Below are 13,097 nucleotides of genomic sequence, written 5' to 3'. Positions count from 1 at the left end.
CAAAGGTAAATTTTATCCTTAAAAAGCTTCCCAGGTCCCCTTAGAGGTCCCATCCCACAGTATACGGCCTTAATGTGAATGAAGGGCTTTGTTTCCTTTACAGAAAAAAGGAAATTGTGAACCAAAATTATTTCAAAGGGTAATGGGCATGAGTGTTCATCACCAACCCTGAGACAAGAAGTGAGAAACAAAGGGCCAGAACCAGTGCAGTGATATGAAGCTCAGCCATATGTGTGATGGGGATTTCTAGCTATGTCCTGGAACACTGTTCCAGGAGCAACTGACAATACCCATTGTTTGTATCAGTTTTACCAGTAAAATTCATCACCTACAAAGAAAGCAGGGGAGTTCTGTGACTGTTTAAGTGCATATCATCAGAACTGGATATCAAAGTTGCTTTCAAGCATTACTGGTATTTTGGTTTATGTATATATTTAGGGTTACTTTTTATTAAATGCAAGCTCACTTAATGGCAAGAACAGAGCTTCCATTTTCATTGTGATTTTCTTTTTCTTTTTCGGTCTTTCTGTGACAGGGTCTCCCTGTAGCCCCAGCTGGCCTGGAACTCATTATGTAGACCAGGGTGGTCTTGAACTTACAGAGATCCACCTGTCTCTGCCTCCCGAGTGCAGGGACTAAAGGCGTGCGCCACTATGCTCGGCTCCCATTGTGATTTTTCTAAACTATTTAGCAAAGTGTGTTCTGTCCACAAGGGCCACCCACCTGCTGCTGAAGGTTGCTGTGAACATTTCAAATATGCATAGAAGACTTTTGTGATTGCTAATCACTGGCTTTCTCAAGTGGTCAGATACAGAACCCCCACTCCCCATAACACTGTGCACTATAAAATTCAGAATAGTTATCCAAGTGGGTTTAGAAGTAAACAAAAGAACCTTCACATCATGTGAAAGTTTCATTTATAAGTTAATCACATGGCACAGACATCCCATGAGACCGTACAGTTGTCACTGAATTGGCCATAAGGACAAGAATGCGCCCTGCTCTGTTTTTCCACCCAGCTGAGCACTGAGCCCATGACGAGGGAGCAGTGAACATCTGACAACCAGTAGCTCTGGACAATGAGGCTTCAGGGCACAGGACAGAACTTTATATAGGTAGCTACATTATGCAGGAAGCTGTTAGATTCTTGTTTTTAAAAACGGGATAAAATCCATGGAGATCAAATCATAAATTCCTCTCAAATGGAGCACACCCCTGCTTCATCTTCAGTCTTGGTGAGTGTCACTATACAGCCTTTATTACTATGTTATGCTGAGATCAGTAAGGTCCTGGCTGGCTACAGTATCACATCAATAGTGCAAAATGTATACTGGCTTCTAAAATTTTATCTTACTTGTATATGGACCCAGAGTATCATAACCAGGTAGATAAGTTCACAAAGAATAGTTTTAAAAATGCATATTGTTTGCATATACAACAATCAGTTATTTCTTCTAGCTCAAGAAAACATTTAAAACAAAGCTGGTGCTGCTAGGAGCACTCAGAAGAACATGGATTTTTTTTCTTTTTTTGCCCCCTATTCTACCATGGGAGCGCTAAGTCTTTACATTTCCTTTCAACACTGGAGGGTGAGGGGTTCCTTAAAGTAGCAAATAAAGAACTCACCGTCTAATTCATAGATAATTGAAATGCAAATATTCACCTTATCTAGTAAAGTCTTACACTATCTGCCCATAGTTTTAGGCACAATTATTAAGTTTTCTCCTAGGGGCAAAAGAAAGCATTCAGTGCAATGAAAAGATTCTTGACAGAATTAAGTCTCAGTAACAACAGTAAAATTATGCATACTTAATACATACTTTGAACATGAATAAAACCTAAATTTTTAACATGCTTTAAAAATAGTTACTCTATGTCTAGTGTAAATACAAATGGAAAATGCTGCTCTTTATTTGAAAAGCAGATGAATTTTCAGGCTTCTATTTGAGTATCCTTGATTATATAAGAAAGTTACTCATGCCGACCCAGATTTGAAGAAACTGATTTGAAGCTCCTTTAGAGAAGCCAACACTTCATACAATACACATGAAAAGCTTTTCATTCGAGGGACAGTAACACATCCTTTGATCAACATTGCTCCTTTCAGAAATCCTAATGCAGTTAACAGTCTCTTCAGATTTCCGAGGTGGGTCACCAGAGGACTGTATTCCATCAAAGCTCTTGAAACCCTTTTTGAAGTAGACTTAGCTACATGAAAGTTAAAATTATAATTTTTAATTACTGAATATTATTCAGTATATGATGATTCTGCAAACTAAGTTCCATGTGGATGGTTATATTAAAAAAAATCACCACCTACTTCAGTTCTTCATAGCATAAAGCATAGTAAACTGCAAAGATCTAGGCTGTTTTTGGTTGTAGGTACCCTCTGTCCCACCACTTGTCTTTTACTAGGCCTTCCCTGAAACGAGATAAATAAAAACATAATAGTAAAGTACTTTGGGACAGTAACAGTTTCTTTTTAAGACTTCCAAGAGCAAAACAGTTACAGTCTGTGAAAACTGTGTAGTGCTTTAAAAGGTGCATTTTTACCTGTGTTGCTAAATCAGTTCATTAAGTATAAAACTATACACCACTGGAATCCTGTTTCTAAAACATTAAAATCCTATTAAAAGAGCTTGGCAAAGATAAATTATAGTGATTGCTACAGCATGAGAAAGGTGCACCAGGAAATCCTTCAAAGAATGCTGAAGGTTATAGAAGTGCTGGGATCAGATCAGATTCTTCATCAGAGAAGTCACAATGGAGCTCATGCAGGGAGAGGGGCTGGGGAAACTTCACAACAATCTTCTTGAAGTCAACAAAGAAGAGATGTTAGTCCTGCAAAACACTTGGCATGTAGTTTTCCACTCAAGTGTCTGAGTTTTCCATGGCATTACAGTTTTCATTCTGTGGCTCTTTGCAATGCAGACACCATACAGCTGGAATCTGCCAAGCAGAGGGCAGTGGGTCAGTACCGGTGGGCCTGGTGAGATGGATGGTACTGTGCAGTCTGCTGAGATGAGGAGGAGTAGCCCAGTGTACCCTGGGATTGAGAGGATCCCTGAACGCTGCTTTGGTAATTCAGGCGAGAACTGGAGTGCTAGAAAAAAACAGGAAAGGGGGATTATTGATAGGAAAGAAAGGTTCACAATATCAATCACAGCAGGACAGAGATATTAACCACTTTCATCATGAGATTCCTGGTTCAGATGCACAGTAACTGATGGTCAGTTTAGTCTCTTGACATACTCTGCTCTTCTAAAATCCCAGTCTGCCTAGACTGTAACCACACTGGTTGGCATGAAGTTTGACTGGATTGGGGGGTGGGGGTGATGAGATATACTAGTAAAGAAAGACAAAAGGGAAACTTCTGGGGTACAATGCACGACTGAGCTTTGCCACCAAAAACGTTTAATTTGACAAATGGAAATAAATGTTCTTAATGAGACACAATGGCACACTGTTAACTTCCTTGTTATAAATAATAATTTAAGATATCATTATTTTATTTTAAAAATATTTTATTTATTTTATGTATATGCATGTATTGCCTGCAAGTAGGTAAGTGCACCTGTGTTGTGCAATCCCGCAGAGGACAGAAGAGGCCATCAGATCCCCTGGAACTGGCACTTCAGACAGTTGTTAGCTGCCATGTGGGTGCTGGGATTTGAACCCAGGTCTTCTGCAAGAACAGCCAGTGTTCTTAACCACTTAGCCATCTCTCCAGCCCAAGAAATCATTATTTTAAAGCAGAGCTTTCTGAGGCAGAAGCCAGGGGCATCAGGGGCTCCACCAACAAGACAAACAGGAAGGCTGGCAGGGTACAACAGCAATTAAGTGGTTTTTAGTTGGAATAAATGTACTCACCAATAAACTTTATTTTCTGTCGAAAAATTAAAGCAATTTTCCTACACGATTGCCCTCAAGAGATCAGGAGACAAATACCTTTCAGTCTGGGCTACACACCAAGACCCCATCTCAAAGATAAATAAATAAAATAAAATTTAAAAAATCCTCTAAAACATAACCTTTTTTTTTTTTTTTTTTTTTGGTCTTTTTGAGACAGGGTCTCCCTGAAGCCCCAGCTGTCCTGGAACTCACTACGTAGACCAGGCTGGCCTTGAACTCACAGAGATCTGCCTGCCTCTGCCTCCCGATTGCTGGGATTAAAGGCGTGTGCCACCACGCCCGGCTAAAACATAACCTTTTAATGACAAGATTTCCTTTTTCAACAGAAAAAAAGTCACGTCCTTTTCTTTTTTCTTTCTTCCTTCTGTATGTCTTGTTTTTTGAAACAGGGTCTCACTTTGTAGCCCAGGCTGGTCTTGAACTCTTGGCAATCCTTCTGTCTTAGCCTCTCAAGTACTGAGATTCTGGTTTCAAGCCACCACACCAGGTTCCTCTTTCTGAAGTGTTAATCATAGTTGGTTACTGACACATCCTAAAGCTCTACAAACGCAACCTACTAAAGAGTAAAACAGAGGCTCTCCTTAAAAGAAAAACTAAATCTGGCCTTGAATAAACTAAAAGTAATTCAGGGAAAATCAAATACAAGGAAATAAAATATTAAGCCATATTATTTTTTTAAAGACATTGTGGGGCTGGAGAGATGGCCTTTTAATTTTATTTATTATTTTTATTTTTTATGTATATGCATGTATTGCCTGCAAGTAGGTAAGTGCACCTGTGTTGTGCAATGCCCGTGGAGGTCAGAAGAGGCTGTCAGATTCCCTGAGACTGGAGTTACAGACAGTTGTTAGCTGCCATGTGTGTGGTGGGATTCGAACCCCCAGATCGTCTGCAAGACAGTCAGTGTTCTTAACCACTGAGCAATCTCTCCAACCCCAAAATCAATGATTTCTTTGAGTAGAGCAAAACTGATTATGAAAGTAATTTTAGGAAACAATTCTAAAAATATTTGAACATCATTATTGGAATAAATGAATTAGTTGTTCATTATATTCTGTATTTTTTAAGTCATAAGTTTATTATTCCTGTATTACAATAGGCTGTTTTCTTGAAAGAATGTGTACATTTATTTGTGTTGATTTCTTTGAGCTTATTTATAAATATTTGACATTTTTTATCCTTCCACATGGCAGCTAACAACTGTCCGTAACTCCAGTTGCAGGGGATCCAACAGCTTCTTCTGTCTTCTGTGGGCATTGCACGACATGGGTGCACTCACCTACATGCAGGCATTATACGCATACACATAAAATAAAAATAATAAATTTTAGGAAAAAAAAGACATTGTGAAATGACTATTTTTCATTTTGAAAGGTATTCATGACAAAACAAACCTAAAGATGCTCTATCTCTGATAAACCTTAAAATCAGAAGATGTAAAGAAAAGAAAAATAAAATTAATAAAACTAATGCTGTACAACTGCTAGACTAGCTATGACTACTTTCAGGCTAGCTGATTATACTTAGTGCAATAGCTCTTCCTTACTAAATGCAGAACAAACATACTGATTATACACAATTGCAAATTGCTCCAGTCCATACTAGTCTCGTCAAATAAATCACTGAGATATTAATCCGTTTCATGGCTATGAGGTATGGTATACTTTAGACAGAACAATATGGACAAAGAAAAACTTTTGAAGAACTTTTGAATTTGAAAGAAACAGAAGAAAAACTGTAACCTGTCTGTAACTGGCTACAAGGAGGTGGCAGAGATGTCTCCTTTGATCAAAACTTGGGTTATGCTTCTGGGAGACCCCTGCTTAATTAGGGTCAACCCTGGCTTCCCTCTCTGGCATTGTTGAATTCCATTACAGAAGAATCCTACTAAGTCAGATCTACATAAACCTCTACCTCTGGCCTGCCTTCAGCAATTAACCCTTTATAACCCTTTATCCTTGATGTTTCCTATTAGTGTTTTTCTAACCGTGATCCCCAATTCTGCTCTTTGGTTATAAATCTTGACTTCTAATTGTTAGAGTGGAGTTGAGTCAATTTCTCTACTTGCTACAAGACACTACTATGGGATCTCTATACCAATCCCTATAGCCCCTCTGAATAAAATTTGCTTTATCACCTCTTGCTTTCGTTTTCTTTCCAGACAAGGCCTCATATAGTCTAGACTGGCCTCAATTTGCTATGTAGCTAATCTTGAATTTCTGATCCTCCTGAGAGGATCAAATCCTGAGACTATAGGTGTGTGCCACCACACCACACTGCCTTTCCTTCTTTAACAAATGTTGAGATAAATATTTTTCTCTAACACAGGTTAACATAATACAATCTGAGACACAAAGACAAAATAGTATAAAGTAGGCATTAATTGCGAATAAGATTGGGATAAAGGAAAGTCTGGGAGAAACTGAATTTATAACAAAATTCAAATTATGTACATAATTACTATCCAAATAGCAAGCTGGTGTTGGTAGTTAAAACTGAAGCATGACTAACTTAATTGGATCTGAAAAGAAGTCCTGCCTCTTCTGCTTGCAGGGAATGGCTGAAGAGCAGCTTTCAAGAGAAGCAGTAATAACATTGGTTAGATGAAATGTTCAAAATGTTAAAGCGGCTTAGGCTGCTATTTACTATGTGCTTCTTTGCCACGTGTCTCTTTATTCCAGTTCAGTTTTGTTTTCTCTTATCTTTATCCTAAGTGTTCTTCCATGAGTTCTCTGAGGGCTATGGCTCTTCTAACCCATCCACTGACCCTCTCCTTATTCTTTTTAACTGTGTGTATGCTTGGGTGTGTGCATACGAGTGCAGGTATCTTTGGAGACCAGAGGCATCAGATACCTTGGAACTGTAGGTACAGGCAGTTGTGAGCTACCTGAGGTGGGTGCTGGGAGCTGAACTGGGTTTGTTGGAAGAGCGGTACCCACTCTCTCCAGCTTTCTTTTCTCTTTGAAAGTATATCTTTTAAGTTTCTCTTCTTCCTAAGGTATTTTCTTACTTTCTTTGTTTTGCAAGATTCTCTATAGTTATCACAATGTATGTTTTTACTTCTCTCCTAATACCAGTCTTTACACTTTTCCCCTCTAGTTTCCTTAATCAGTGGCACAACTATAATTTCCTCTTTATCTTAATACCAAAAACGCATTATCTAATCTCAAAATGATTTTAATAAGATTGGCAATTATTTCTGAGAAGTCTCAGCTTCCATCCTTTTCTTAAAAAAATATATTTACTTATTATTCTTATTTTATGGGTATGAGTGTTTTGTCTGCATATGTATGTAGGTGTACCACATGCATGCAATGTCTGGAGCCCAGAAGAGGGTGTCTGATCTCTTGGAACTAGAGTTACAGACAGTTGTTAGCTGCCATGTGGGAGCTGGGAATTGAACCCGGGCCCTCTGAAGAACAGTCAGTGTTCTTAATCATTGAGCCACCTCTCCAGCCTGCTCCATCCTTTTCTGTGTCTACATGGCTCCTTACTTATTTTCTTCTCAGAAAGAACAAATCTTTCTCAGGAATGTAATTAGTTTTGTCCAAATTAGTTGCTACTATCTTCCCTCTTGCTTATGTGCATATCTTTTTCTGAACCAAAGCTTAACTATGGGCATAATATAATAATGAAACTTTCTTTAAGGGAGTCTCCTATCTCCCTATACTTCCTCTCTTGAAAATGTTATAATAAACAATTCACAGTACAAAATAACTAACAATTACATGAAAAATTATATTTTCATATAATGCTAGAGACACAACCAGTTTGCATATCAAATTTTGGAACTAAGAATTATTTAACTCTGGAATTTATTAAAAGTAAATTCCTATTTCATAAAACATACCCACATCAAAAAGGAGACAATTCAGGGGAGTACCTGATAATCTGACGGCATAACGGGTCCGCCTGAGTTTGCACCCGAAGGTCCAATCCGGGGCTTCTTGTTTGGAGGCACCTGACTCAAGCTGGAGTCCTGGCTGTGCTGCAGCCCCGTTCCAGAACCCCCAACACCGGTTGTGGCGCCCCCAGAAGTCCCATTGGTTTGGGTACTGTTCTGCTGTGCCGGGGGTGCCTGTGGAGGGGCTGCTGCTTGTTGTGCAGGGGCTGTGGGCTGCTGATGCTGGTTCTGCTGCTGTGGTTGATTCTTTTAAGGGAAAAAAAAAAATGAAATCTTGGTGTGAAACCAAATGAATGGTAAATTTTTTTCTATTACTTGATATTTTATATGACTAGTGACATACCTGGGGTATAACCTTGTCACTGAGTGACTAATATGACTGTAGCTAGGGAACTCCAAGAATACAGCATTTCCAAAAGTTAACATAGTGATCCCTCAATGTGCTCTCTGAAGCTCATTTAGACTATGAGATCTCTAATTTAAACACAAGCATAAAGTGGCAGCCATAAGGCACACTGAAATGTTGTCCCATCTATTAAAACAACTGAAAGCCTTTCAGTCATGATTCTGGAAAGTTGAACAGTGTGAGGAGTAGGCTAATGAATCCAGTTAACATAATGGGACAGAGTGATGCCTGTAAAAACACAGCTTGGAGGAATCAACACTGGACAAGCAAAATCAGGGAGAACTGGAACTCAGAGAATAGAATGGGCTATTAGACAAACCAGAAGTCCAGTTATGTGTAAGGCTTATGGTATTTCAACAGGTAAGTCAGGTAAAGAAAAGGTGGGCTAAAATATAGAAATTATCAAAAATTATGGCCCCCTAATTACCACTTTGTTTCCCTTCCTCTGGAAGTCAAAGCATTTCAGGAAGCTTGTACCTTGTCACCCTTTTCTTCAGGTTCATCCTCATTAAGGAACTCTCTTTTGGGGTATGGAATCTGGCAGCCAGCAAACACACTAAAAATCATGTAAAGAAAATAGGTGTTATAACCTAAAATCTATAATATCATCACCTTAGCTTAAAATTCTACTTTTTTCTTACACCCTGTTCTTCACCTGTGGCTGGTATTTGCTATATACCTTCCAAAGCAACTTAATTTAACCAGTAAGGAAAGAATAATTCATCACCTGACCTTTCCACTGACTTCTGGTAGCTAGCTGATACACACATGATACAGAAGATTGTCTATGATAAATTCATCAGCACAAAATAAACTCAATTTGTATTGGCTTCAATATGAAAAAAAACTTCCCCTCAAGAAAAAAAAGTATCTCTAATCTAGACCAGCCCAAAATACAGCCTTGGGTGAAGTAAGAATGGAGGGGCAGGCCATCTGCTGTGCAGGACATGCACTCTACAGGATACAATTTGAGGTTCTCCATGCCCTTTGGTGTAATCTCTGATGTTGCTGACTACTGTGTAGAAGTCTCATCTGTTCTGGTTTAGCTTTATCTGTACAACTGGTCAATGCTCATTCCTAAAAAAGCACTTTTGTTCACAGCTTTACAACTTGGCCTTTTTTGAAACACAGGCTTTTTCTCTTTGGCAGTTTTTTCCTGAGCAGTCATCGTGATGAAGTAAAAGATTTCAGTGGCAATGGCTTCCCTTGCTTTCAGCACCACCCAACACCCTCAACTTGGAGCAAAAGGACACAGACAAGGGAGAGCTGGTACATACTCTAATGTTGGCAAGGGGTCCTCCTGAAAATACGGGTCTTGCAGAGCCTGCTCTGATGTGATTCTTTTGGTTGGATCCATGGTAAGGAGTTTCTGAAGCTAGAGTGACAAATAAGAAGTTGACAGCACATGAAAAGGTTGTTTACAAGTCAACATCCTAACCTTTACTAATGTCTAGCATAATTAACACCAAATACATCTTTTTTACACTTATCTACTTATGCTGTGTGTGTGTACGTTTGTGTGTGTGCCAAAAGGCAGTTTCTCTTCTACCATGTGAGTTCTAGGGATTAGGGATCACACCTAGGTGGTCAGGCTTAGCAGCAACACCTTTACCCACTGGCCATCTCACCTGTCCTCAAATACATCTTGTATTGTTCACTGTACAATTAGTTCTCTGTACACATACATTTAAGAAACCCACATTAAAGTCCCTTAAAATTTTTTTCCCCTCTGATGATAAATTATTTAAGAAATTAGGGCTAGACGTCAGGGATGATATCTCAGCAGAAAAACATTTAATTTCTCTGAAGCATCCACCAATTCCACAGTAAACAGGATGAGGTGACAGCTGTGCTAAGATCAGATTTCAGTACCTACCAGGAGGAACACCTTGCTGTCAGGCTTGACCTTGTGTTTCTCCATGTACTTTATGAGGCTACTGTTGGCATACCTGTAGGAGCATAAGCACATATCAATAAGAACAACCAAAATCGATATTTCTTAAAGAAAAGCACCAAGATATATTTCTTTTACATCTATGTATAAAACATTGGGGTTTTTTTCAGTTTAAAAATATATTACTCAATATTGACAGATACGAAGAAATGGGAATAGTTACATACTACATTTAAGAATTTATAGTGTACAATCACTTTGGAAATGTTTATGTATTAGCTATTAGATCTGAAAATAAATATACCTTAAAATTCAACAATTCTATTCTAGCTACACAGTCAAGTCTAAGAGCTGCTCTGTGTGTGTGCTACTGTGGATTGAACCTAGGGCTTCATGCATGCCAGGTAAGCACTCTACTGCTGAACTACATCCTCCTACCTTTCTTTACTTTATTTTGAGATAGGGTCTCACTGAGCTGCACAGGCTTGCCTTGAACTTACTCTGTGGCCCAGGCAGGCCCTGAACTTGCCAGCCTCCTGCCTCAGGCTCCTTAGTAGATGGGATCACAGGCCTTGGCTGCCAGTCCTGGCTGAAGGGATGGTTTTGCACATGCCTATCAGGACACTTAAGAACATTCTTACCAGCATTTTTGTAATAGCACAAAACCAAACAACAAAAACAGACCTCAAAACCTGTAACAACCAAATGTCCAAGTGAAAGACTAGAAATGCTAGGTAAATCAAATATTGTATCAGAGAACAAATGAAATGTCATGAATTTGTGAAACTGAATGGGGAAAACAGTTACCATTACATAAAGTTCAATGACATTATCAAACTGAATAAATTTTAGAGGCACATGTAGAACCAAACTATAATAAAAACTGTGGGATGACAAACACAAATTCTGAGTATTTGGTCTCCCCTCTGGGAAGGATGAAAACAGGGAAGGAAGGTACCCAGAGCACTTCAGGAATCTTAGCAATGCTCTACTTCTTAGGTTGAAGTGAGTGCAGGGATATTCATTTGAATATTCTAATTATACTATGTAGTTTTATAGTATTGTTTCTGATGAATGAAATACTTAAAATCTGAAAGGTTTCAAAATAAAATAGATAATAAAGATTTACAAGAACCATTGTCAAAGCTACAGCAATTTCCCATTTTTTCCCCTTTTGGTATTTATTAAGGAAGTTTAAATAAATTTAGGTACCAGAGCTAGAAGAAAGAAAGGTGCTCAGGGAAGAAGTAAGACAAAGTAGAGCTGGGATGAGGGCTTCTCAAAGAGGGTCACCTTTGCTTTATTTTCCTATGCACATACACATACGATAAAAACAGAAGGATTTTTGCTTTGGTTTTATAAAATCAGAATCAGTATAAAAATTCTCATGTTTTTACATTTGTTGTCTCATTAACATTTTCCTTTGTCAAATGCTCTGTAAAATCATTCTAAGTAGCTCTTTGCCTCCTACTGATATGGAGTTGTTTCACAACAGTTATGAAATGCAGGTCCTTCTAGGTTAACTTGGTACACATGGCAAGGATACAATATTACATAGTAGGTAAGAAGCAGCAGCCTATACTAGACCCTGACTCCTCTATCCTAAGTTGTATGATCCTGGGCAAGTATCTTAGGCAACCTCTATCAAGCCTTAGTTCCTCATCTGAAAAAAAAAAATGGAGATAATTATATCCATTCTGCAAATTCATTTCCTATAAATATCAGATGAGAACAATTAAGTAAATGGCTTAATACCAACTTGGGACATAGTAAGTACCCAGCTACTTGTAAGAACTCTGATTACTTTTCATAGGATGAATTCTGGAACAATCAGATCAAATGATATATACGTTTTGAAACCCTTTTCTGTTGTTGTGGGCCTTTTTTCTTTTTTGCGCAGTGCTGAGGATCAAACCCAGGGCCTCACACATACTAGGCAAGCACCCTACCACTAAGTTCCACAGTCCAGGCTGGCCTCAAACCTGTGAGCATGAGTATCTGGAACAGCAGGTGTGCCCCACTGCACACAGTTCAGAATGTACATTTTCAACAAGGTCTCCAAAAACACTCCTCACCAGGAGAATACAAGCCCACGTGTCCATGTCAATATTAAGGTGTATATCAGAGAAATTTTTATAGACAATATAGCTACTGGGTTTGCTAACGACCTGAAGCCTTAAGGTTTATGTAGAAATCAAGTTTCCTTGAAGTCTTAGGTCTTTCTTGTTGAATCAGCTGATTTCTGAGTTAATTCTAGGTGCTAGGTTATTTGTTTCTCTCATATAAAACTTCAATTTGTTTTAATGTTCAATTCTCAAGTGTTTTTTCTTATTTTTTTCAGTGTTAAAGTTAAGCTAAGTTATTTGCTACTTTCTGAATTACCCTCTTCTAGGAGCTGAATAGTTTTCAAAGCAATTTAAAATCTTTATATACTTTAGAAAGTATTTTATCAGATTGTGTTTATTTGAACATTCAGTTATTCAAAGTCAATTTAATTACTTCCTTCTAGTGTATTCCTTCCCCTTTTTTGGTTTGCTGAGGATTGAATCCAAGACCTCATGCACATTAAGTAAACATACCATGGCTCTGGCTTCCCCAGTTCCTCCCCTTGCTTTCTAATGAGCTACTTCAAGTGGATACTTTGGAAAGATTACAAAAACATTCACTGTCAAGGGAGTATTTTTAAAAACTATATGATACTAAATCTGAAAATCTAAAAGAAATAGATGGATATCTGAAATCATGGGAATCACCAAAGTGAAACCAAGAAGAGATCAACAGTTTAAACAGACCCATAATACATAAGAAAATTGAAACAGAAATATAAAGCCTCCCAACTAAAAATAGCCCAGGCCCAGATGGATTTATAGCAGAATTATATCAGACATTTAAAGATCTCCAACCAATACTACTTAAATTATTCAAAATTGATAGAAACAGAAGGAGAACTCCCAAATTCCTTCTATGAAGCCAGCATCACT

General features: G+C 38.3%; 1 protein-coding gene across 5 annotated transcripts in view; it reads right to left on the bottom strand.

Annotated features, from left to right (window-relative positions):
- Positions 1–427: 427 nt before the first annotated feature.
- Cdk19 (cyclin dependent kinase 19) overlaps positions 428–13,097 on the bottom strand; it is a 218,973-nt gene continuing 206,303 nt past the window's right edge. For all 5 annotated transcript variants that reach the window (XM_008852410.2, XM_008852412.3, XM_029555722.1 and 2 more), the window contains 5 exons: positions 10,099–10,171; positions 9,500–9,597; positions 8,700–8,778; positions 7,796–8,062; positions 428–3,103 (listed from right to left, as the gene is read on the bottom strand). In XM_008852410.2, coding sequence (XP_008850632.1) covers positions 2,972–3,103; positions 7,796–8,062; positions 8,700–8,778; positions 9,500–9,597; positions 10,099–10,171 — 649 coding nt within the window. In that variant the 3' untranslated portion in view covers positions 428–2,971. The remainder of the gene's footprint in view (positions 3,104–7,795; positions 8,063–8,699; positions 8,779–9,499; positions 9,598–10,098; positions 10,172–13,097) is intronic.

The sequence above is a fragment of the Nannospalax galili genome, unplaced genomic scaffold (genome assembly GCF_000622305.1).
Source record: "Nannospalax galili isolate Female #2095 unplaced genomic scaffold, S.galili_v1.0 scaffold646, whole genome shotgun sequence".
Classification (NCBI taxonomy): domain Eukaryota; kingdom Metazoa; phylum Chordata; class Mammalia; order Rodentia; family Spalacidae; genus Nannospalax; species Nannospalax galili.
Note: the sequence above shows the minus strand (reverse complement) of the source record. Positions and strands in the feature narration are given on the sequence as shown.